A 25069-nucleotide genomic window follows, 5' to 3' on the forward strand; every position below is an offset into this window, starting at 1 on the left:
GCTCTGGCAGAACCAGGAAGTCCCTCCCCCTCCCACAAACTCTCTTCTGTGGAAACGAAACTGATCTGAGTCTCTGTGTCATCTGTCTGTGTAAGATTGAACAACCGTCCAAATGGCTCAGCAGGGAGTTCTGCTGGACCAGGACCAGTTCTGTTGTTCTGTCTGTCTGGATCTACTGAAGGAGCCGGTCACCATCCCCTGTGGACACAGTTACTGTAGGAGCTGTATTGAGGGCTGCTGGGATCAGGATGTTCTGAAAGGGGTCTATAGCTGTCCTCAGTGCAGAGAGACCTTCACTCCAAGGCCTAATCTGAGGAAAAATAACATGTTGGCTGAGTTGGTGGAGAAACTGAAGAAGACAGGACTCCAGGCTGCTCCCCCTCCTGCTCTGTGCTATGCTGGACCTGGATATGTGGTGTGTGATTTCTGCACTGGGACCAGAAAGCAGAAAGCCCTCATGTCCTGTCTGGTGTGTCTGGCCTCTTACTGTGAGACTCACCTCCAACCTCACTATGAATCTCCTGCTTTCAAGAAGCACAAGCTGGTCAAAGCCACTGCACAACTACAGGAGAAGTTCTGCTCTGATCATGACAAACTACTGGATGTTTACTGTCGTACCGATCAGCAGTGTATCTGTTATCTGTGTACAATGGATGAACATAAAGGCCATGATACAGTGTCAGCTGCAGCAGAGAGGACTGAGAAACAGGTAAGACCAGAACTACTTGTTGGTGACTGTCTGATAAACAAATAATAATTACAGTAGGAACTAAGGCTGTTTGAATATGAGATCATTAAAATTAAATCAATCCTCAGCAGAACAAATATGAACACAAATCTGGAGTATATTGGGTTTGCTCCCAATGTATCACCATTTTCTGAACTCAAACACTATTATCATTCCGAATGTCCTTTCAGGAGTTCAAAGTTCAGTGTCAACCCCTTGATACATGTACGTCTACCATAAAAACTATAATTATTAACATAGCAACATATAAAATATCTTATGGTAAAGGGACTTCCTCAAGATGTTAGACCTTCCTCTCTATGGGCCCTATGTCACATTACTATACTATTGATCTACTGGACAAATAAAGCTTGATAGCTCATTGAAGAGTGATTCTCCACAGAGGCAGCTGGGGATGAGTCAGCAGAAGGTCCAGCAGAGATTCCAGGAGAGAGAGAAGGAGCTGAAGGAGCTCAAACAGGCTGTGGAGTCTCTCAAGGTGAGTATTATTTACCAGAGGAGACACACCATTTATCTTCTCTCCTCCAGTCGAGAGAGAGAGAGAGAGAGAGAGAGAGGGACTCTCTCCAATCCCTCTGACCCCACTGTTGGGAACATGCTGTCTGGACTCTGTTCAGAGAATAGACTGCTTAATGTAACCGTTGGGATATGAACCAGGTCTACGGCGGGAGAAAGCAACAGCTTGACCGTTACACCAAGAGGACATTCCCTATTGGGCTGAGGGCCGACACTGATTTTGAAATCGCAGGCGGGGGCTACTTCATCACATAACCATGAGTAACCATGACTGACTCATGTCCCCAATACATTAACATGGAGCTCTCTCTCTCTCTCTCTCTCTCTCTCTCTCTCTCTGTCTCTTTCTCTCTCTCTCTCTCTCTCTCTCTCTCTCTCTCTCTCTCTCTCTCTCTCTCTCTCTCTCTCTCTCTCTCTCTCTCTCTCTCTCTCTCTCTCTCTCTCTCTCTCTCCCTCTAACCCCTCCCTCCCTCCAAATCCAACGCTCTGGCAGAACCAGGAAGTCCCTCCCCTCCCACAAACTCTCTTCTGTGGAAACGAAACTGATCTGAGTCTCTGTGTCATCTGTCTGTGTAAGATTGAACAACCCGTCCAAATGGCTCAGCAGGGAGTTCTGCTGGACCAGGACCAGTTCTGTTGTTCTGTCTGTCTGGATCTACTGAAGGAGCCGGTCACCATCCCCTGTGGACACAGTTACTGTAGGAGCTGTATTGAGGGCTGCTGGGATCAGGATGTTCTGAAAGGGGTCTATAGCTGTCCTCAGTGCAGAGAGACCTTCACTCCAAGGCCTAATCTGAGGAAAAATAACATGTTGGCTGAGTTGGTGGAGAAACTGAAGAAGACAGGACTCCAGGCTGCTCCCCCCTCCTGCTCTGTGCTATGCTGGACCTGGATATGTGGTGTGTGATTTCTGCACTGGGACCAGAAAGCAGAAAGCCCTCATGTCCTGTCTGGTGTGTCTGGCCTCTTACTGTGAGACTCACCTCCAACCTCACTATGAATCTCCTGCTTTCAAGAAGCACAAGCTGGTCAAAGCCACTGCACAACTACAGGAGAAGTTCTGCTCTGATCATGACAAACTACTGGATGTTTACTGTCGTACCGATCAGCAGTGTATCTGTTATCTGTGTACAATGGATGAACATAAAGGCCATGATACAGTGTCAGCTGCAGCAGAGAGGACTGAGAAACAGGTAAGACCAGAACTACTTGTTGGTGACTGTCTGATAAACAAATAATAATTACAGTAGGAACTAAGGCTGTTTGAATATGAGATCATTAAAATTAAATCAATCCTCAGCAGAACAAATATGAACACAAATCTGGAGTATATTGGGTTTGCTCCCAATGTATCACCATTTTCTGAACTCAAACACTATTATCATTCCGAATGTCCTTTCAGGAGTTCAAAGTTCAGTCTCAACCCCTTGATACATGTACGTCTACCATAAAAACTATAATTATTAACATAGCAACATATAAAATATCTTATGGTAAAGGGACTTCCTCAAGATGTTAGACCTTCCTCTCTATGGGCCCTATGTCACATTACTATACTATTGATCTACTGGACAAATAAAGCTTGATAGCTCATTGAAGAGTGATTCTCCACAGAGGCAGCTGGGGATGAGTCAGCAGAAGGTCCAGCAGAGATTCCAGGAGAGAGAGAAGGAGCTGAAGGAGCTCAAACAGGCTGTGGAGTCTCTCAAGGTGAGTATTATTTACCAGAGGAGACACACCATTTATCTTCTCTCCTCCAGTCAGAGAGAGAGAGAGAGAGAGAGAGAGAGGGGACTCTCTCCAATCCCTCTGACCCCACTGTTGGGAACATGCTGTCTGGACTCTGTTCAGAGAATAGACTGCTTAATGTAACCGTTGGGATATGAACCAGGTCTACGGCGGGAGAAAGCAACAGCTTGACCGTTACACCAAGAGGACATTCCCTATTGGGCTGAGGGCCGACACTGATTTTGAAATCGCAGGCGGGGCTACTTCATCACATAACCATGAGTAACCATGACTGACTCATGTCCCCAATACATTAACATGGAGCTCTCTCTCTCTCTCTCTCTCTCTCTCTCTCTCTCTCTGTCTCTTTCTCTCTCTCTCTCTCTCTCTCTCTCTCTCTCTCTCTCTCTCTCTCTCTCTCTCTCTCTCTCTCTCTCTCTCTCTCTCTCTCTCTCTCTCTCTCTCTCTCTCTCTCTCTCTCTCTCTCTCTCTCTCTCCCTCTAACCCCTCCCTCCCTCCAAATCCAACGCTCTGGCAGAACCAGGAAGTCCCTCCCCCTCCCACAAACTCTCTTCTGTGGAAACGAAACTGATCTGAGTCTCTGTGTCATCTGTCTGTGTAAGATTGAACAACCGTCCAAATGGCTCAGCAGGGAGTTCTGCTGGACCAGGACCAGTTCTGTTGTTCTGTCTGTCTGGATCTACTGAAGGAGCCGGTCACCATCCCCCTGTGGACACAGTTACTGTAGGAGCTGTATTGAGGGCTGCTGGGATCAGGATGTTCTGAAAGGGTCTATAGCTGTCCTCAGTGCAGAGAGACCTTCACTCCAAGGCCTAATCTGAGGAAAAATAACATGTTGGCTGAGTTGGTGGAGAAACTGAAGAAGACAGGACTCCAGGCTGCTCCCCTCCTGCTCTGTGCTATGCTGGACCTGGATATGTGGTGTGTGATTTCTGCACTGGGACCAGAAAGCAGAAAGCCCTCATGTCCTGTCTGGTGTGTCTGGCCTCTTACTGTGAGACTCACCTCCAACCTCACTATGAATCTCCTGCTTTCAAGAAGCACAAGCTGGTCAAAGCCACTGCACAACTACAGGAGAAGTTCTGCTCTGATCATGACAAACTACTGGATGTTTACTGTCGTACCGATCAGCAGTGTATCTGTTATCTGTGTACAATGGATGAACATAAAGGCCATGATACAGTGTCAGCTGCAGCAGAGAGGACTGAGAAACAGGTAAGACCAGAACTACTTGTTGGTGACTGTCTGATAAACAAATAATAATTACAGTAGGAACTAAGGCTGTTTGAATATGAGATCATTAAAATTAAATCAATCCTCAGCAGAACAAATATGAACACAAATCTGGAGTATATTGGGTTTGCTCCCAATGTATCACCATTTTCTGAACTCAAACACTATTATCATTCCGAATGTCCTTTCAGGAGTTCAAAGTTCAGTCTCAACCCCTTGATACATGTACGTCTACCATAAAAACTATAATTATTAACATAGCAACATATAAAATATCTTATGGTAAAGGGACTTCCTCATGATGTTAGACCTTCCTCTCTATGGGCCCTATGTCACATTACTATACTATTGATCTACTGGACAAATAAAGCTTGATAGCTCATTGAAGAGTGATTCTCCACAGAGGCAGCTGGGGATGAGTCAGCAGAAGGTCCAGCAGAGATTCCAGGAGAGAGAGAAGGAGCTGAAGGAGCTCAAACAGGCTGTGGAGTCTCTCAAGGTGAGTATTATTTACCAGAGGAGACACACCATTTATCTTCTCTCCTCCAGTCAGAGAGAGAGAGAGAGAGAGAGAGAGAGAGGGGACTCTCTCCAATCCCTCTGACCCCACTGTTGGGAACATGCTGTCTGGACTCTGTTCAGAGAATAGACTGCTTAATGTAACCGTTGGGATATGAACCAGGTCTACGGCGGGAGAAAGCAACAGCTTGACCGTTACACCAAGAGGACATTCCCTATTGGGCTGAGGGCCGACACTGATTTTGAAATCGCAGGCGGGGCTACTTCATCACATAACCATGAGTAACCATGACTGACTCATGTCCCCAATACATTAACATGGAGCTCTCTCTCTCTCTCTCTCTCTCTCTCTCTCTCTCTCTCTCTGTCTCTTTCTCTCTCTCTCTCTCTCTCTCTCTCTCTCTCTCTCTCTCTCTCTCTCTCTCTCTCTCTCTCTCTCTCTCTCTCTCTCTCTCTCTCTCTCTCTCTCTCTCTCTCTCTCTCTCTCTCTCTCCCTCTAACCCCCTCCCTCCCTCCAAATCCAACGCTCTGGCAGAACCAGGAAGTCCCTCCCCCTCCCACAAACTCTCTTCTGTGGAAAACGAAACTGATCTGAGTCTCTGTGTCATCTGTCTGTGTAAGATTGAACAACCGTCCAAATGGCTCAGCAGGGAGTTCTGCTGGACCAGGACCAGTTCTGTTGTTCTGTCTGTCTGGATCTACTGAAGGAGCCGGTCACCATCCCCCTGTGGACACAGTTACTGTAGGAGCTGTATTGAGGGCTGCTGGGATCAGGATGTTCTGAAAGGGGTCTATAGCTGTCCCTCAGTGCAGAGAGACCTTCACTCCAAGGCCTAATCTGAGGAAAAATAACATGTTGGCTGAGTTGGTGGAGAAACTGAAGAAGACAGGACTCCAGGCTGCTCCCCCTCCTGCTCTGTGCTATGCTGGACCTGGATATGTGGTGTGTGATTTCTGCACTGGGACCAGAAAGCAGAAAGCCCTCATGTCCTGTCTGGTGTGTCTGGCCTCTTACTGTGAGACTCACCTCCAACCTCACTATGAATCTCCTGCTTTCAAGAAGCACAAGCTGGTCAAAGCCACTGCACAACTACAGGAGAAGTTCTGCTCTGATCATGACAAACTACTGGATGTTTACTGTCGTACCGATCAGCAGTGTATCTGTTATCTGTGTACAATGGATGAACATAAAGGCCATGATACAGTGTCAGCTGCAGCAGAGAGGACTGAGAAACAGGTAAGACCAGAACTACTTGTTGGTGACTGTCTGATAAACAAATAATAATTACAGTAGGAACTAAGGCTGTTTGAATATGAGATCATTAAAATTAAATCAATCCTCAGCAGAACAAATATGAACACAAATCTGGAGTATATTGGGTTTGCTCCCCAATGTATCACCATTTTCTGAACTCAAACACTATTATCATTCCGAATGTCCTTTCAGGAGTTCAAAGTTCAGTGTCAACCCCTTGATACATGTACGTCTACCATAAAAACTATAATTATTAACATAGCAACATATAAAATATCTTATGGTAAAGGGACTTCCTCAAGATGTTAGACCTTCCTCTCTATGGGCCCTATGTCACATTACTATACTATTGATCTACTGGACAAATAAAGCTTGATAGCTCATTGAAGAGTGATTCTCCACAGAGGCAGCTGGGGATGAGTCACAGAAGGTCCAGCAGAGATTCCAGGAGAGAGAGAAGGAGCTGAAGGAGCTCAAACAGGCTGTGGAGTCTCTCAAGGTGAGTATTATTTACCAGAGGAGACACACCATTTATCTTCTCTCCTCCAGTCAGAGAGAGAGAGAGAGAGAGAGAGAGAGAGGGGACTCTCTCCCAATCCCTCTGACCCCACTGTTGGGAACATGCTGTCTGGACTCTGTTCAGAGAATAGACTGCTTAATGTAACCGTTGGGATATGAACCAGGTCTACGGCGGGAGAAAGCAACAGCTTGGCCGTTACACCAAGAGGACATTCCCTATTGGGCTGAGGGCCGACACTGATTTTGAAATCGCAGGCGGGGGCTACTTCATCACATAACCATGAGTAACCATGACTGACTCATGTCCCCAATACATTAACATGGAGTCTCTCTCTCTCTCTCTCTCTCTCTCTCTCTCTCTCTGTCTCTTTCTCTCTCTCTCTCTCTCTCTCTCTCTCTCTCTCTCTCTCTCTCTCTCTCTCTCTCTCTCTCTCTCTCTCTCTCTCTCTCTCTCTCTCTCTCTCTCTCTCTCTCTCTTTCTCTCGGTCTCTCTCTCTCTCTCTCTCTCTCTCTCTCTCTCTCTCTCTCTCTCTCTCTCTCTCTCTCTCTCTCTCTCTCTCTCTCTCTCTCTCTCTCTCTTTCTCTCTCTCTCACTCAATTCAAATCAATTCAAAGGGCTTCGTTGGCATGGGAAACATATGTTTACGTTGCCAAAGCATGTGAAATAGATAATAAACAAAAGTGAAATAAACATTCAGAAATGAACAGTAAACATTACACTCACATAAGTTTCAAAGGAATAGAGACATTTCAAATGTTATAATTCAAGAGAAAACCGAGTGAGCCGTGCGCCAGACTGAGTTCAGGAGGTGAAATGGAAATGAATGAGGGAGAGTTAAGTGAGGTAGAAGGTGTGGTGAAGAGCTCGGAACTAGAGCCTGGCATCAATGGACATGATAAAGCAGAATCTGGTGCAGTAGGAGATGCATTGTAGGACAAAGTGGATCCATACCTTTTGGCAGATCCATTTGTAGTTTCAGGGTGGGTGGGAAAGGAGTTGGGTGCAGTTGAATCAGTGAAGGTAACCTGTAGTGGACTTGTGATATTTGTTTGTGTTTCTTCTGACCAGAGGGAGTGGCCGCTCCGTGTCACGCAACTTGGTTCAAGATCTGTTTCTTGCTTTGCTCTTAGGAACAGGGCACCATTGAAAGGAGTGATTTCTGGGGTAGCGTTAAGTGTAGAAGTGGAGCAATTAAGGTTGAAGACTGCTGGTGTTTGTGATTCCCGCCGTTTGGTGCAACGCAGACCCGGTGGTGAGCGTGGTGAAACAGAGGAGTCACTGTCAGTCCTTTTGAGTTTTGAGTCTTTACCCGACAAAGTCATGTTAGGGATATATCAGTTATCCTGTTAGAGCTTTTGTGGTGAATCCACTGCTCTGTTTCAGGTGCAACGTTTATGGTCATGTTGCAGCAGTTTGTAGGAGGGAGATTCCAAGATGTGGGAAGTGTGCAGGAGGGCATGGGATAGAGGATTGTGTAGTTTCGGTGGATAAAGTTGTGTATGTCAACTGTTGGGATGCCCATGTTGCTGGGGATTGGAAGTGTCCGGTGCGAGAGAGGCAGGATGAGGTGGCTAGAGTCAGAGTAGTGCAGAAGGTGTCGTATGCTGAGTTAGTGAAGGAAGTAGAGGAGGATGGGTCAAGGGTGAGAGATCCTGAGAGGATCCCTGTGAGTAGTAGATCTGTTCCAGCACAGAGGGATAGGCCAACGAGTGATATATGCTTCAGTAAAGTTAGCTTCTTAGCGTTCATAGCAATGGTTATCAACTGTACCGCAGTAATGGAACGTAAATCACAGAAAATAGATGTTGTGGTGGCAGCTGCAGAGAAGTATTTGGGCATACAAGATTAGACTTCAGAAGAGTTCCAGGGTGTGTTGAGTGGTGGTGTCCCGTCCTCCCAGGGCCGTTGGCATGGTGCAGGAGCAGATAGGGTCAAAGTAGTGGAATGGGGTAGTGGGTATTTAATGAGTGTAGGGTTAGTTGGAAGGGTGTTTTTTGTATTATTATAATTTCCCCTTTTCCCATTTTGTGTCACAAAGTATAATGGATTTATATTATAGTCCAGTTGGAGGCGGTAATGCAACATATTGGATGCCAACCGCCGTTAAACTCCAAAGAAGAAGAACCGTTACATTATGTCTATGTACAGTATTGTAACGATGTTCATGTCTCTCTTATTCATTAACTTTCACGGTAGTTGGTTGTGTGGGTCTCTGATTATGAATGGGTTGCTGATATACAGTCGTTGATGGATCTTTATAGAGCTCTGATCAGGACGCCAATTGATAACGGGTGTACAGTTTATGGAACAGAGGTAAAGACTTGGCTTCAGAAGCTGGACAGAATCCAGTATATAGCTTTAAGGATATGTATTGGTGCATTTAAATCAACATCTGTATGTGCCTTACTGGTGGAGGCAGGAGAGATGCCTTGGATATACAGTGTAAAAATGGTCATTATCTTATTGGGTTGAAAGGCTGTGAGGTTGAGCATCCCACTGCTACTGTTCTAGATGACTGTTGGGAAGATACTAGTAGACAAGGCAGTGGTTTTGGTTGGACAGTTGGAAAGCTTGCTGATGAAAGTGGTTTGAGGGAGTTGGAGGTTGGCCCTTCTGTGGTGATAGGGGATGTTCCTCCATGGTTACTCCCAGACCCTGTTGTTGATCTAACCTTGGTAGAGAAAAGGAAAGATTGATCAGAAGTCAGTGATATAGTGAAACTGGTTGACAATTACATTGGTAGAAGTTTTTATGCTTTTCTACCACTTTTCACAGATGGATCCAAGGACCCAGATAGTGGGCGCACAGGAGCAGGCGTTTACGTTCCTGAATTTTATGTGCAGATATGTAGAAGACAAACAAATGAACTGTCAGTATACTCAGTTGAAATGTTGGCAATAATAGTTGCCCTCCAGTGGGTGGAGGACGTACAACCATACAACTGTACATTTATATGAATAGTTTACAGTTTTACAGAAAGGTCGATGGACCAAGATTCAAAGGTCAGATTAGGAAGGAAGAGGTGGTGTTTACTCAATTAAGCTTAGGACATTGTAAATTGATCTCGTCATTACATCTGGTTGGCAAGCATGTGAATGGTTTGTGTCTGGAAGGTATGGTCGATGAAACGGTGGAGCATGTGTTGTTATATTGTTGTAAGTATATTGAAGAGAGGGAAAGATTGAAGTGTAGGGTCATTGAGGTTGGGGGGGGGGGGGTTTGGGGGGGTTGGAAGGGATTTGGGGGATGGGGGAGGGTCTATTAGAAGATAGTAGGGCTCTTCTTTATATTCTCAGAAATACTGAGTTAGGTAGGAGGATTTAGAAATGTTGAAAACCGTGATTGACCACACACTCCAGCACAGTAGGTGGCGGCATGCACCTTTAACGTTGGTTTGTGGACCGCCAATATATATCATAGAAGAAGATGTTGGTTGTGTGAGAGATTTGTGGTTCGTGAGGAGGGCTACTATTCTTTTTTCTTTTGGTTCTTGCGTATTTTCTGATTTTATTTTCTCATGGTGGAGGGTTTGTTTATTGGTTTCCACTGTGTATCGTTTAGAGTTGAGAGGGGAGTAGGGGTAGTTTGTTAGGGCGGCGTGATGGCCTCAACCGAGTGGAGAAGAAACGCTGTCGCTTCGGGTGCGTTCCGGAGAAAGGTGTGGAGGAAGTTTTGCTCATGGTCGGCGAACAGGTTGGAGCGGAACATCTGCACTCTGCATCCAGAATGAACAAGGCGGTGGTCGTGTTAATGAAAAAGGTTTGTCTTGTTGTGAGTGGGATTTTTGTGAGGGGTGTGTTGGTGCAGATTTCGCCTCTTTCGATAAGAGTTGTGGTGGCTAATCTGCCTCCGTTTATTGCTTACGAACAGACCGCAAGTAGTTGGTTAGTTTTGGTAAATTTGCAAGTGGTTTTCGTGTGCTCTCGGCTGGGTGCCAAGCGGAATCCGTTAAACATGTCTATTTTCATAGACAAGTGTTTGTTTCTTAACAAACTTCAAGGTTACACAGGGGAGGGGTGGAACACAGGTTTTGCTAGCACAGATAGTTTTCGGTGTTTCTAGTGTGGGTATCATCAGTTATAGGCTATAAGCAGCAATATGATTGATAGGTAGGACAGGTATTGAACCCCGGCCAAATAATCCCTACTCAGATGCGCTAACCTCAACCCTCGTAAACATGCATTATAAAAACCTTCTATATAAAATTATCTCATATTGGGAGTAAATAGCCTCTGAATAGAAAATAAAAAACACTGCATCTTCCAGCCCACCAATAAATTACATAATGCAACCGTCGCGGTTAGCATATTTACCTCAACATGCCCCTCGCTTGCGTGAGAAGGCAGAGTGCTCGATGCTGGTTGATGAATTTGACAATTAATGTACTAGGAAAATACGTTTTTGTCGACCAGAGGTGACTGAATTAATGTTCAGGTTTATTGATAATCATTATAGTAATGAAGTATAATTTCAATACATGACCATATAAACAGGTAATAATAAACATGAATCATCATTATATTACTTCACAGTAATGTGTTTTCAGTCCTTCCTCTTGCGTTAGCAGTGTGGAAAGGGACAGTAAAAAGCTCAGGCAGGAGTTTTCCTGTGAGGTGGAGTGGTGGTGTATCCAGGGAGAGAACTAAACTAATCTTCTGAAATGTCATTCATGGTCTTATGCTGCAATCTATTGGAATTATTAAGCAACTGCAGTAGTACTGAATAAAGTGTTTTTCCTTACTAATCCTTACTGAAATAGTGATTACTCAGAATTGCAAAATAAATGACAGGGGTACCAGGAGGGAAGAGAGTACATTTTTTACATTTTAGTCATTTAGCAGATGCTCTTATCCAGAGCGACTTACAGTTAGTGAGTGCATACATTTTCATACTGTCCCCCATGGGAAACGAACCCCACAACCCTGGCGTTGCAAGCGCCATGCTCTACCAACTGAGCTACACGGTAGTAGTGCATGGCCAAGTGGTGGTGCGCAGGCCGTGGAGAAAGCTGTGGTGGGGAGGGTTGCAGCTGGGCTACATGAGCTGAGGCAGGTTTCTGTAGTAACGGAGACTCCGGTAGGCAAAGGCTTGGTGGGCTCATCCCAGGAAATATTGCCTGTCATTGGGGAAGAGGCACTGATCAGGGGGGAAGTGCAGGGGGGCAGAGACTGGGGAGGAGGAGGACGGTACCTTGCCAATGTAGGAGGAGGAAGAGGGGGGAGGTGAGTCTGCGGGAGCAGAGGACAAGGCGGTCTCGTTTTCATACTGCTCATTGGATCCAGAGCTGACAGCCAGTCAGGCTGAGGGCCCAGTATATACGGTGAGAGAACTTTCTAGGTTCCTGATGGAGACTAAAGGGGAAAAATAAGGTTCTGCTGGAGTCTTATTTGATTGATCCTGGAAGGTTTGTAAGGTCAGTACAACACGTGATGAAGAATGAGGGATTTAGTGTCCTCTCACCCAGGAAGCGGTATAGGCTGAGAAAATGGGTCATGGGTTCTTAAGGGCATGTCTTCAGAATCTGCTTAAATGGATGTTTTTTTCTGGCATGGTGGCTTTTATGGGCTTCTCTACTGGTTTCTGATTGTGGTGATTTCCCTCCCACCTCTTATGGAGATTTCACGGTTAGACTTCCTTAACATGAACGGCGGCAGAGACTGGGGGAATATGTAAAACAAAAACATTAAAATGTCAAAAGAGGTGTGTAAGGGCAGGTTGTTAGTGGTTAGCGCCAAAATCAATGACCTTGTCTTTGCTTTCCAAAATGTGTCTGCACCTAGTACAGGGCTCAGTTCTCTGTTTCACCAGGGCCCAGGCAGGTGTCCTATTGGAAATTCCATGTAAAGCTCTTCCAAGATGTCACTTTTTGCTCAAGCTTCCAAGGCTTTTGGGAGAGGTGGGGACAGCAGAAGGGGGAGTTTGAGTCTCTCAGTCAGTGGTGGGATGTAGGGAAAGGCCAGAGCTTTAACATGTTGAGAGAGATGGATGCTCCCAGCTCTTTCTTTTTGGGGTTGGAAAAACAGAGTGGGGAAACCAAGAAAATCCCTTGTTTTACGTTTGTCTGATGGGCGTGTAACTTCTGTTGTGGGGAGATGAGGGAGCCTGATGGGTGGGTAACTTCTGTTGTGAGGAGATGAGGAAGCCTGATGGGTGGGTAACTTCTGTTGTGGGGAGATGAGGGAGCCTGGTGGGTGGGTAACTTCTGTTGTGGGGGGAGATGAGGGAGCCTGATGGGTGGGTAACTTAAGTTGTGGGGGAGATGAGGGAGCCTGATGGGTGGGTAACTTCTGTTGTGGGGGAGATGAGGGAGCCTGATGGGTGGGTAACTTCTGTTGTGGGGAGATGAGGGAGCCTGATGGGTGGGTAACTTATGTTGTGGGGGGAGATGAGGGAGCCTGATGGGTGGGTAACTTCTGTTGTGGGGAGATGAGGGAGCCTGATGGGTGGGTAACTTCTGTTGTGGGGGAGATGAGGGAGCCTGATGGGTGGGTAACTTCTGTTGTGGGGGAGATGAGGGAGCCTGATGGGTGGGTAACTTAAGTTGTGGGGGAGATGAGGGAGCCTGATGGGTGGGTAACTTCTGTTGTGGGGGAGATGAGGGAGCCTGATGGGTGGGTAACTTCTGTTGTGGGGAGATGAGGGAGCCTGATGGGTGGGTAACTTATGTTGTGGGGGAGATGAGGGAGCCTGATGGGTGGGTAACTTCTGTTGTGGGGAGATGAGGGGAGCCTGATGGGTGGGTAACTTCTGTTGTGGGGGGAGATGAGGGAGCCTGATGGGTGGGTAACTTCTGTTGTGGGGGAGATGAGGGAGCCTGATGGGTGGGTAACTTATGTTGTGGGGGAGATGAGGGAGCCTGATGGGTGGGTAACTTCTGTTGTGGGGAGATGAGGGAGCCTGATGGGTGGGTAACTTCTGTTGTGGGGGAGATGAGGGAGCCTGCTGGGCGGGTAACTTCTGTTGTGGGGGAGATGAGGGAACCTGATGGGTGGGTAACTTTTGTTGTGGGGGAGATGAGGGAGCCTGATGGGTGGGTAACTTCTGTTGTGAGGAGATGAGGGAGCCTGATGGGTGGGTAACTTCTTTTGTGGGGGAGATGAGGAGCCTGATGGGTGGGTAACTTCTGTTGTGGGGAGATGAGGGAGCCTGATGGGTGGGTAACTTCTGTTGTGAGGAGATGAGGGAGCCTGGTGGGTGGGTAACTTCTGTTGTGGGGGAGATGAGGGAGCCTGATGGGTGGGTAACTTCTGTTGTGGGGAGATGAGGGAGCCTGATGGGTGGGTAAGGAGGGTTGGGATAGGAAGAACTTGGAAGGAGTGTCACAAGCGGTGGTGTCGAGGCTGACGAAGTGGAGGTGGCTCATCTCCCAAGTGGCATACAGAGGGACGGTGCTGATCATTAACAACTTGGTGGCATCCTCTCTATGGCTTAAATTGGCCATTCTCAACGCCCCCGGTGGTCTGCTTGTGGACCTGCAGCGCAAGTTAGTAAACATTTTCTGGTCAGGGTGGCAGTGTTCTGACTCCCTCAGTGTCAAGGTTAGACACATCAGGAGCTTAGCGGGAGTGAAGGGGCATCAGTGGCAGGGGGTTGTGGGGGCTGAGAGCATGGCAGGGTATAGGTGGAGGGTGCTCTATAAGCTCCCAGTGCTAGAAAGGTCAGGGGTCCTCCAGTGGAGGGTATTACATGGAGCCCTGGACACCAATAGCTGGTTGGCTCGGGTTGACCTGGGAGTTGGGGAGGGGTGTCCGTTTTCTGCAATGACATACTGTTCATCATGTTTTTTCTGTGTTGCCAGGGTAATGCCATTACTGTTGACGCCTTAGGGTTGAGTTTGAGTTGTACAAAATTATCAACAGTGTGGAGATGTTTCAGGAGGTATGGGGACTCACGGGGGCTGTCTGTACGGCTGGAGAGGAGGGGTTGGATGGACGGTTGGAATGTGGTGCTGGATGGTGTATTGTACTGTGGTGTTGGGTACTGTATAATGTGATTGTGTGGAGGTTGTGGTGTCACGCAATGTGTTTTTAGGAGGGGGGGTGTTAGTGTAATGAGGATGGCTCATTAAAGTAAGACAAGTCTCTCTCTCTCTCTCTTAACAGAGCTCTGCACAGGCAGCAGTGGTGGACAGTGATAAGATCTTTACTGAGCTGATCCGCTCCATTGAGAGAAGGCGCTTTGAGGTGAAGGAGCTGATCAGAGCCCAAGAGAAGGCTCAAGTGAGTCAAGCTGAAGGACTCCTGGAGCAACTGGAGCAGGAGATAGCTGAGCTGAGGAAGAGAAGCACTGAGCTGGAGCAGCTCTCACACACAGAGGATCACATCCATTTCCTCCAGGTAACTCAACTGCCTTGATACATGTGATATGAAATTAAAACTCTCAATCATTTGGTTCTGCTCCCTCTCACTCTCTCTCTCTCTCTCTCTCCCTCTCTCTCTCTCTCTCCAGAGTTATCAGTCTCTCTCCAGTACCAGTGTATCTTCAGACTTACCCAGCATCGTTGTCCGTCCTCTTCAGTACTTTGGAGATGTGAGTAAGACTGTGTCTGAACTGAGAGAGAAACTAGAAGACGTCCTTAAAGGAGAATGGTCCAAGATCTCCACTACAGGTGTGTTGAAAATAATAAGAACATCAACTTTAGACCATTGAAAGTTCCCTACTAGTCATATACATGTGGAATATGGTATGATGATAACATTCCCTCTCTCTGTGAATGTGTTTGTGTGTCTGTAGTGAATATAGTGGATGTTGTACTGCCTCCAGAGCCCAAGACCAGAGAACAGTTGTTACAATGTGAGTCTCTTTATTCTGAAGTAACTAACAGTCTCTTTTTACTGACACTCCTAACAATCCCTCTAGAAATATATAGCAATAGTAGAGCTAATCAAAGACTGGGTATCTATCTGACTCCTCATATTTCTCTGATTTGATCTCTGCTGTGCTCTAATCAAAGACAGGGTAGATACAGTATCTGACTTAACTTATTGTTCTAACTCCCCTCATTGGTCTCTGCTCTGCTCTTCTCCCAGATTCCTGTCAGCTCACACTGGACCCAAACACTGCACACAAACGCCTTTCTCTGTCTGAAGGGAACAGAAAGGTGACCTATACAGACCAATTCCAACCATATCCTGACCATCCAGACAGATTCACAAACATGTACCAGGTTCTGTGTAGAGAGGGTCTGTCTGGACGCTGTTACTGGGAGGTGGAGTGGAGTGGGGAGTTGGTTTATACAGCAGTCTCATATAAAGACATCAGCAGAACAGGGGCAGGTAGTGCATTTGGATACAATAACAAGTCCTGGAGGTTAGAGTGTTATAGAGGTGGTTATTTGTTCAGACACGATAATGTTGTGACGACAGTATCAGGCCCTCAGTCCTCCAGAGTAGGAGTGTACCTGGATCACAAGGCAGGTACTCTGTCCTTCTACAGTGTCTCTGATACAATGACCCTCCTCCACAGAGTCCAGACCACATTCACTCAGCCCCTCTATCCTGGGTTTTGGCTCTCTGGTACTGCTGAGCTGGTTAAACTGTAGTAGGGTCCACATAGATACTAGTCATGCTGGTGTAGTCTATAGCTGAGCTGGTTAAACTGTAGTAGTGTCCACATAGATACTAGTCATGCTGGTGTAGTCTATAGCTGAGCTGGTTAAACTGTAGTAGGGTCCACATAGATACTAGTCATGCTCGTGTAGTCTATAGCTGAGCTGGTTAAACTGTAGTAGGGTCCACATAGATACTAGTCATGCTGGTGTAGTCTATAGCTGAGCTGGTTAAACTGTAGTAGGGTGCACATAGATACTAGTCATGCTGGTGTAGTCTATAGCTGAGCTGGTTAAACTGTAGTAGGGTCCACATAGATACTAGTCATGCTGGTGTAGTCTATAGCTGAGCTGGTTAAACTGTAGTAGGGTCCACATAGATACTAGTCATGCTGGTGGTGATGGTCCCCAGATGTGATGATTCATTCTGCTCTGTTTTTATGTACAATGATTTGATTGATTTGATCTTCAGAAGATGTTATGAATTACAATTCAATGCATTCATATTATTTGTAAGTGCAACGTTTTAATCTTATATATTCACATTAATCATGATGTATGCTGTTAATGTATGTTGGTTTGACAATATGGTAATGACTTTAGTGGTTTCCTCCCCCTTTGTTTTTATTCGTTGTGTGTTGTTGTGTTAGGTTTTCCCCCTGTGTTCCTAATTGAAAATCCATTAACAATGAATCACAAACAAATTATATTCCAGTTGTGTTTAGACAACTTCATGGCTGACATCCCCCAGTTCTGTTAAGACCCATTGAACTGGGTCACATTCTAAATGGTCACTTGTATTGATAGTCCATACTGGGCCTATCTGTGGTTAACCATACTGGAGGGTTTCTTTCTGCACACATATTCCCTCATCTCCAGAACTTTACCTGATGTCCTCTCTCTCTCTCTCTGTCACTCTCTCTCTCTCTCTGTCACTCTCTCTCTCTCTCTGTCACTCTCTCTCTCTCTCTCTCTCTCTCTCTCTCTCTCTCTCTCTCTCTCTCTCTCTCTCTCTCTCTCTCTCTCTCTCTCTCTCAACACCTTTCAGTTCCTGTATTGATAGTCCATACTGGGCTTTACTATGGTTCTACATACAGTACCTGTATTGATAGTCCATACTGGGCTTTACTATGGCTCTACATTTTTGTTAGTTTTTCTTCCACTATAAACTCCAACGCGAAAGGTACTGTTTACTTTAATTTTCATAATGTCATTACGATGTACAGTATCTCACAAACGTGAGTACACCCCTCATATTTTTGTAAATATTTGAGTACATCTTTTCATGTGACAACACTGAAGAAATGACACTTTGCTACAATGTAAAGTAGTGACTGTACAGCTTGTATAACAGTGTAAATTTGCTGTTCCTTCAAAATAACACAACACACAGCCATTCATGTCTAAACCGCTGGCAACAAAAGTGAGTACACCCCTAAGTGAAAATGTCCAAATTGGGCCCAAAGTGTCAATATTTTGTGTGGCCACCATCATTTTCCAGCACTGCCTTAACCCTCTTGGGCATGGAGTTCACCAGAACTTTGCAGATTGCCACTGGAGTCCTCTTCCACTCCTCCATGACGACATCACGGAGCTGGTGGATGTTAGAGAACTTGCAATCCTCCACCTTCCGTTTGAGGATGCCCAACAGATGCTAAATAGGGTTTAGGTCTGGAGACATGCTTGGCCAGTCCATCACCTTTACCCTCAGCTTTTTTAGCAAGGCAGTGGTCATCTTGGAGGTGTGTTTGGGGTAGTTATCATGTTGGAATACTGCCCTGCAGCCCAGTTGCCGAAGGGAGGGGATCATGCTCTGCTTCAGTATGTCATAGTACATGTTGGCATTCATGGTTCCCTCAATGAACTGTAGCTGCCCAGTGCCGGCAGCACTCATGCAGCCCCAGACCATGACACTCCCACCACCATGCTTGACTGTAGGCAAGACACACTTGTCTTTGTACTCCTCACCTGGTTGCCGCCACACATGCTTGACACCATCTGAACCAAATAAGTTTATCTTGGTCTCATCAGACCACAGGACATGGTTCCAGTAATCCATGTCCTTAGTCTGCTTGTCTTCAGCAAACTGTTTGCGGGCTTTCTTGTGCATCATCTTTAGAAGAGGCTTCCTTCTTGGACGACAGCCATGCAGACCAATTTGATGCAGTGTGCGACGTATGGTCTGAGCATTGACAGGCTGACCCCCCACCCCTTCAACCTCTGCAGCAATGCTGGCAGCACTCATACGTCTATTTCCCAAAGACAACCTCTGGATATGACGCTGAGCACGTGCACTCAACTTCTTTGGTCGACCATGGCGAGGCCTGTTCTGAGTGGAACCTGTCCTGTTAAACCGCTGTATGGTCTTGGCCACCGTGCTGCAGCTCAGTTTCAGGGTCTTGGCAATCTTCTTATAGCCCAGGCCATCTTTATGTAGATTAACAATTATTTTTTTCAGATCCTCAGAGAGTTCTTTGCCATGAGGTGCCATGTTGAACTTCCAGTGACCAGTATGAGGGAGTGTGAGAGCGATGACACCAAATGTAACACACCTGCTCCCCATTCACACCTGAGACCTTGTAACACTAACGAGTCACATGACACTGGGGAGGGAAAATGGCTAATTGGGCCCAATTTGGACATTTTCACTTAGGGGTGTACTCACTTTTGTTGCCAGCGGTTTAGACATTAATGGCTGTGTGTTTTGTTATTTTGAGGGGACAGCAAATGTACATTGTTATACAAGCTGTACACTCACTACTTTACATTGTAGCAAAGTGTCGTTTCTTCAGTGTTGTCACATGAAAAGATATACTCAAATATTTTCAAAAATGTGAGGGGTGTACTCACTTTTGTGAGATACTGTAACAGCATTTGTTGTTAGTTTTTCTTCCTCTCCCCCAGTCCACTTTAACTTTTCTTATTTATTCCCCGTGGGCTGCCACCTAGTGTCTGGAATACAACTGTATTAAGCCCCTTACAGATGCGCTCATAAATGTACTGCTATTCACAACATGTTTCAGAGATATCAAGATATTATAATGCGTGCATTTGATCAAATGCTCACAGTCAAACAACCAATAATACTGTATGCTTGGATCTTTTCCTGTGTTTGGTCCGGACTGCGTTGACACCTGCAGCAAATCACACCACAGTACTACAGCACCAAGGGGTATGAATGGAAACGGAACGAGACCACTCCTTTTGAGCCAACCTAGGTGAATTGTTTGGTGTGCTCCCAAGTGCGTATAGTGTTCACACCAGTCCAAACAAGTTTGAAACCCCCCCCAGCTCCAAACCAATTTAGTGTGAAAGCCCCCTTAGTGAGTCATTATTTAAGATGCAAGGGGATTTGTAGATGAGTGAGTCCGTGCAGTTGACTGCAATGGATTTGATCTAAAACATGCACAATGTCATGAAGACCACTGCTACTCCATAGAATGAAACCATCCCCTATGAGGACTAATGACCAACTCTGAAACTCACCACACTATGCTGTACTGACAGCATCATCATCACACTAGCATTAATGTTCACACTCTGGGGCTCATTTGTCCACATTTAAACTGGTCTAGGTCTCCTTACAGAAAAATTCAAAGCTGGGCTGTACAACATGCAAAAAGGTAGGGAGCTTGGGCCCGGAAAAGACTGGAGGGTTGAAACTAGCAAAGGAGTGGGTGGAATGTACAGTAACATGTTCTGCCTCCGACGTAAAAAAGCAACAAAGAGCCCTCAGAATAAAGGGTTTTGAACATGCCCAAACAATGGCCCAAAAAATGAGAAATTACCCGGCTCTTCACAAGCACTTCACCACAGCAGCTGAGGATGACTCCCACGACGGCGTGACCATCACAGCTGTAGTGGCCTTGCCATGGGGATATCCTCGCATGCGTTTAATAACAATCTAGGTCTTATGTGTCATGAACTTCAACAACTATCTGAATTGTCACTCGAGCTCCAAAAGAGAGACTACACAATGATTACTGCACACAGGGCAGTCACCAGGGAAGTGATGGTGTTATTACTGCACACAGGGCAGTCACCAGGGAAGTGAGGGTGTTATTACTGCACACAGGGCAGTCACCAGGGAAGTGAGGGTGTTATTACTGCACAAAGGGCAGTCACCAGGGAAGTGAGGGTGTAATTATTGCACACAGGGCAGTCACCAGGGAAGTGAGGGTGTTATTACTGCACACAGGGCAGTCACCAGTGGACAATACAGGATACAGCCAGTTCATAGAGGAGCTGAAGGTGCTTTATGCTCAATACTGGCCAGAGGATGCAGGAGCACTGTGGAGAAACAGTGATAGAATCTCTCTGCCAGAGGTTTGGCATTGACAGTCCACGTACGGTCATACGGGCCTACAGGCAGTACAGGGACACTGATGGTAATGATAAAGGAGACTTTCCAGATGGACTTAAAGAGATGTTGATGGAGGTCAGCACCATCCCCATCTGCAGATGGACTTAAAGAGATGTTGATGGTGGTCAGCACCATCCCCATCTCCAGATGGACTTAAAGAGATGTTGATGGAGGTCAGCACCATCCTTATCTCCAGTGCAGAAGGCCAGCAGGGATTTTCTCAAATGAATCTGATTTGCACCTTAACCCGCGCCTCTCTGCATACCTCCACCATATCAGGACTACTCTTTCTGAACCTTGTTGGCCCACCCCTGTCCAAATTCAACCCAGTCCCCTATGTGAGGTCATGGATTGCTAAAGGACCCAGATGTGTCACAGACACCAGGAGCAAAACAAGAAATAGGGAGGAGAAGACGCACCAGGAAATGGCCGTGTTGTGGAAGGTTCTGGAAAACTTTACTAACTTGTTCTGTACTGTGAAGTTAATCTGAATATGCACTTCATATTATCAGATAGGCAGGAGGCCTATATACTATAATATGTGTTCTGCTGTAGCATACATTGATTTATTTTATTTGAAGTATATTCTGATATCAAATCAAATGATTGTGATATGTTTGTCCTACAGTGATGTCTTAAAGTATATGAAATGTGAGTCTTGTAAGCCCCACCGCTGAGTATATGAAATGTGAGTCTTGTAAGCCCCACCGCTGAGTATATGAAATGTGAGTCTTGTAAGCCCCACCTCTGAGTATATGAAATGTGAGTCTTGTAAGCCCAACCTCTGAGCATGTGTTCATATGCATACGGATGGTGTTCTGCAGTGACACCTAAAAATGTTGCTGTACATTGATGTCTTGAAAATTAGGCTGTAAGAAATTCAGACTTGTAAGCCCCACAGCTACACAAGAGTATGTGGGTATAGTATATGTTGGTGACGGTGGCTGTGTGAGAAGCACGCCTGTATCTCTCACATAACTAGAATGAGATTCACTTTCTATGATCTCTCTCCTCTCTGCTCTGATAGACAGGGAGCCTGAACTCTCATCTCTCAAGCGTTGCACTTCATCATTTATTTAGACTCTATGCTGTAGGCCACCAAAATATTTGATCATCTTCCAAATATTGTTTTACAAAGGAGAGAGAGAGAGTTAGGCTTTTGGCACGAGTGCATCGGCCATCACCAGTGAGGGAGCTGTGCATCATTGGGTGAGTCAGTGAAACTGGAAAACATTTTTAGGACTATAATTTCCTCCTCATATTGTAGCCTACAATATGTGTCTCCACACACCTAGGCCTCGGCTATTGATGGATTCAAGACAAGGTCGTTTTTATTGATGTCGGATTCTCAGTTTGTCAGTGTCAAAGTAGCATTTCGATCCCAGGGTTAGAGTTAGTTAGGGTTAGAGTTAGGGTTAGGGTTACTGCTGCTAGTACAGTGTAAGAATGAGGCATCACAGTACTTTTACACCACTGGACTAACAGGAATAATTACACACCAATAAACACACTGTAATGTAAAGTGTTACATCATTCTCAATGATCAGTCAATACATACGGTATTCATTTCAGCTACAGTACATTGTATCCATTTCAAGTCCCCCCTCCCCCATTGTAGCTAATTATCTATAACACATTGTACAGTTTTACAAACACATATTAGTTATTATGGATGGTTATAGTTAGTGTCATAGCACATAAGTTTAAGGCATTACACAATTCATTAAAAGCATTATACATATGTACTTCATAGAAACTGTTACCCTTTATATATTCTAACCACTCTATTTAATTTATTCCATATTAAGGGCCCTAACCTAGGAACACAAATCTTTGTCTCTATTTACATTGTGGAAAGTTCTCTCTCTCTCTCTCTGTCTCTCTCTGTCTCTCTCTGTCTCTCTCTCTCTCTCTCTCTCTCTCTCTCTCTCTCTCTCTCTCTCTCTCTCTCTCTCTCTCTCTCTCTCTCTCTCTCTCTCTCTCTCTCTCCCTCTAACCCCACCCCTCTGGCAGAACCAGGAAGTCCCTCCCCTCCACAAACTCTCTTCTGTGGAGACGAAACTTATCTGATTCTCTGTGTCGTCTGTCTGTGTGAGAGTGAACAACCGTCCAAATGGCTCAGCAGGGAGTTTTGCTGGACCAGGACCAGTTCTGTTGTTCTGTCTGTCTGGATCTACTGAAGGAACCAGTCACCATCCACTGTGGACACAGTTACTGTAGAAGCTGTATTGAGGACTGCTGGGATCAGGATGTTCTGAAAGGGATCTATAGCTGTCCTCAGTGCAGACAGACCTTCACTCCAAGGCCTACTCTGAGGAAAAATAAAATGTTGGCTGAGTTGGTGGAGAAACTGAAGAAGACAGGACTCCAGGCTGCTCCCCCTCCTGCTCTGTGCTATGCTGGACCTGGAGATGTGGCGTGTGATGTCTGCACTGGGACCAGAAAGCAGAAAGCCCTCATGTCCTGTCTGGTGTGTCTGGCCTCTTACTGTGAGACTCACCTCCAACCTCACTATGAATGTCCTGCTTTCAAGAAGCACAAGCTGGTCAAAGCCACCACACAACTACAGGAGAAGATCTGCTCTCATCATGACAAACTGCTGGAGGTTTACTGTCGTACCGATCAGCAGTGTATCTGTTATCAGTGTACAATGGATGAACATAAAGGCCATGATACAGTGTCAGCTGCAGCAGAGAGGACTGAGAAACAAGTAAGACCAGAACTACTTGTTGGTGACTTTCTGATAAACAAAGAATTAAAGATACAGTAGGAACTAAGGCTGTTTGAATATGAGATCATACAAATGAAATCAATCCACGGCCGGACAAATATGAACACAAACCTTGAGTATATTGGGTTTGCTCCAAATGTTTCACAATTTTCTAAAGTCATACAACATTATCATTCCTAATGCCCTTTTTTGAGTCCAAAGTTCAGCCTCAACCCCTTGATACATGTACGCCTACCATAAAAACTAGAATCATTCACATAGCAACATAATAAAATAGTTTCACACAGACAGTTCCTCAACATGTTAATCACTATCTTCTATGGGCCCTATGTCACATTACTATACTATTGATCTAGTGGACAAATAAAGCTTGATAGCTCATTGAAGAGTGATTATCCACAGAGGCAGCTGGGGATGAGTCAGCAGAAGGTCCAGCAGAGATTCTAGGAGAGAGAGGAGGAGCTGAAGGAGCTCCAACAGGCTGTGGAGTCTCTCAAGGTGAGTATTGTTGACCAGAGGAGACACACCATTTCACTTCTCTCCTCCAGTCAGAGAGAGAGAGAGAGAGGGAGAGAGGCCCCTATCCAATCCCACTGACCCCACTGTTGGAAACAGGACCCCTTTCAGAGAACACACGGCTTAATGTAACTGACGGGATATGAACCCGGGTCTACTGAGGGAGAAACCAACATCTTGGGGGTTCGATCCCCGGGACCACCCATACGTAAAAATGTGTGCACACATGACTGTAAGTCGCTTTGGATAAAAGCGTCTGCTAAATGGCTTGTTATATATTATTAAATTCCACCAAGAGGAGATTCCCTACTGGGCCGACACTGATTTTAAAGTCACAAGTGGGGCTACCTCATCACATAACCATGAGTAACCATGAGTGACTCATGTCCGCTATACATTAACAGGGAGCTCTCTCACTCTCTCTCAATTCAATTAAATGGGCTTTATTGACATGGGAAACAAATGTTACATTACCAAAGCAGGTTAAATAAATAATAAACAAAAGTGAAATCAATTATCAGAAATTAACAGTAAACGTTACACTCACAAACGTTTCAAAGTAATAGAGACATTTCAAATGTTATAATTCAAGTCAAAACAGAGTGAGTCGTGCGCCAGACCGAGTTCTGGAGGTGAAATGGAAATGAATGAGGGAGAGTTAAGTGAGGTAGAAGGTGTGGTGAAGAGCTCAGAACCAGAGCCTGGCATCAATGGACAGGATAAAGAAGAATCTGGTGCAGTAGGAGTTACATTTTTGGAGAAAGTGGATCCATACCTTTTGGCAGATCCATTTTGGGTTTCAGGGTGGGTGGGAAAGGAGTTGGGTGCAGTTGAATCAGTGAAGGTAAGCTGTAGTGGACTTGTGATATTTGTTTGTGTTTCTTCTGACCAGAGGGAGTGGGCGCTCCGTGTCACGCAACTTGGGTCAAGATCTGTTTCTTGCTTTGCACTTAGGAACAGGGCACCATTGAAAGGAGTGATTTCTGGGGTAGCGTTAAGTGTGGAGGTGGAGCAATTGAAGATGAAGATTCCTGGTCTTTGTGATGCCCTCCGTTTGGTGCTGACCCGGTGGTGAGCGTGGTGAAACATAGGAGTCACTGTCAGTCCTTTTGAGTTTTGAGTCTTTACCCAACAAAGTCATGGTAGGATATATCAGTTATCCTGTTAGAGCTTTTGTGGCGAATCCACTGTGCTGATTCAGGTGCAACGTTTATGGTCATGTTGCAGCAGTTTGTAGGAAGGAGATTCCAAGATGTGGGAAGTGTGCAGGAGGGCATGGGATAGAGGATTGTGTAGTTTCGGTGGATAAAGTTGTGTGTGTCAACTGTTGGGATGCCCATGTTGCTGGGGATCTGAAGTGTCCGGTGCGAGA

General features: G+C 45.7%; 1 protein-coding gene and 1 pseudogene across 1 annotated transcript; both read left to right on the top strand.

Moving 5' to 3' along the window:
• Window positions 1–112: 112 nt before the first annotated feature.
• LOC121560959 (tripartite motif-containing protein 16-like) lies at window positions 113–16081 on the top strand. Its single transcript, XM_045215126.1, has 6 exons — window positions 113–709; window positions 1131–1226; window positions 14643–14876; window positions 14989–15148; window positions 15274–15333; window positions 15570–16081. The coding sequence occupies exons 1-6, from the start codon at window positions 113–115 to the stop codon at window positions 16079–16081; spliced, it is 1659 nt and encodes a 552-aa protein (XP_045071061.1).
• Window positions 16082–22563: 6482 nt separating this feature from the next.
• On the top strand, window positions 22564–23778 carry LOC121560956 (annotated as a pseudogene).
• Window positions 23779–25069: the final 1291 nt, after the last annotated feature.

Source organism: Coregonus clupeaformis, unplaced genomic scaffold (assembly GCF_020615455.1).
Source record: "Coregonus clupeaformis isolate EN_2021a unplaced genomic scaffold, ASM2061545v1 scaf0374, whole genome shotgun sequence".
Taxonomy (NCBI): domain Eukaryota; kingdom Metazoa; phylum Chordata; class Actinopteri; order Salmoniformes; family Salmonidae; genus Coregonus; species Coregonus clupeaformis.

What these genes read in the sequence shown, in the direction of transcription:
- LOC121560959 (XM_045215126.1), top strand. Translation starts at nt 113, where the DNA reads ATGGCTCAGCAGGGAGTTCTGCTGGACCAGGACCAGTTCTGTTGTTCT. An exon ending in AGGCTGTGGAGTCTCTCAAG is followed by an intron (nt 1,227 to 14,642) that starts GTGAGTATTATT and finishes CTCTCTTAACAG; the next exon opens with AGCTCTGCACAGGCAGCAGT. An exon ending in CAGAGAACAGTTGTTACAAT is followed by an intron (nt 15,334 to 15,569) that starts GTGAGTCTCTTT and finishes CTCTTCTCCCAG; the next exon opens with ATTCCTGTCAGCTCACACTG.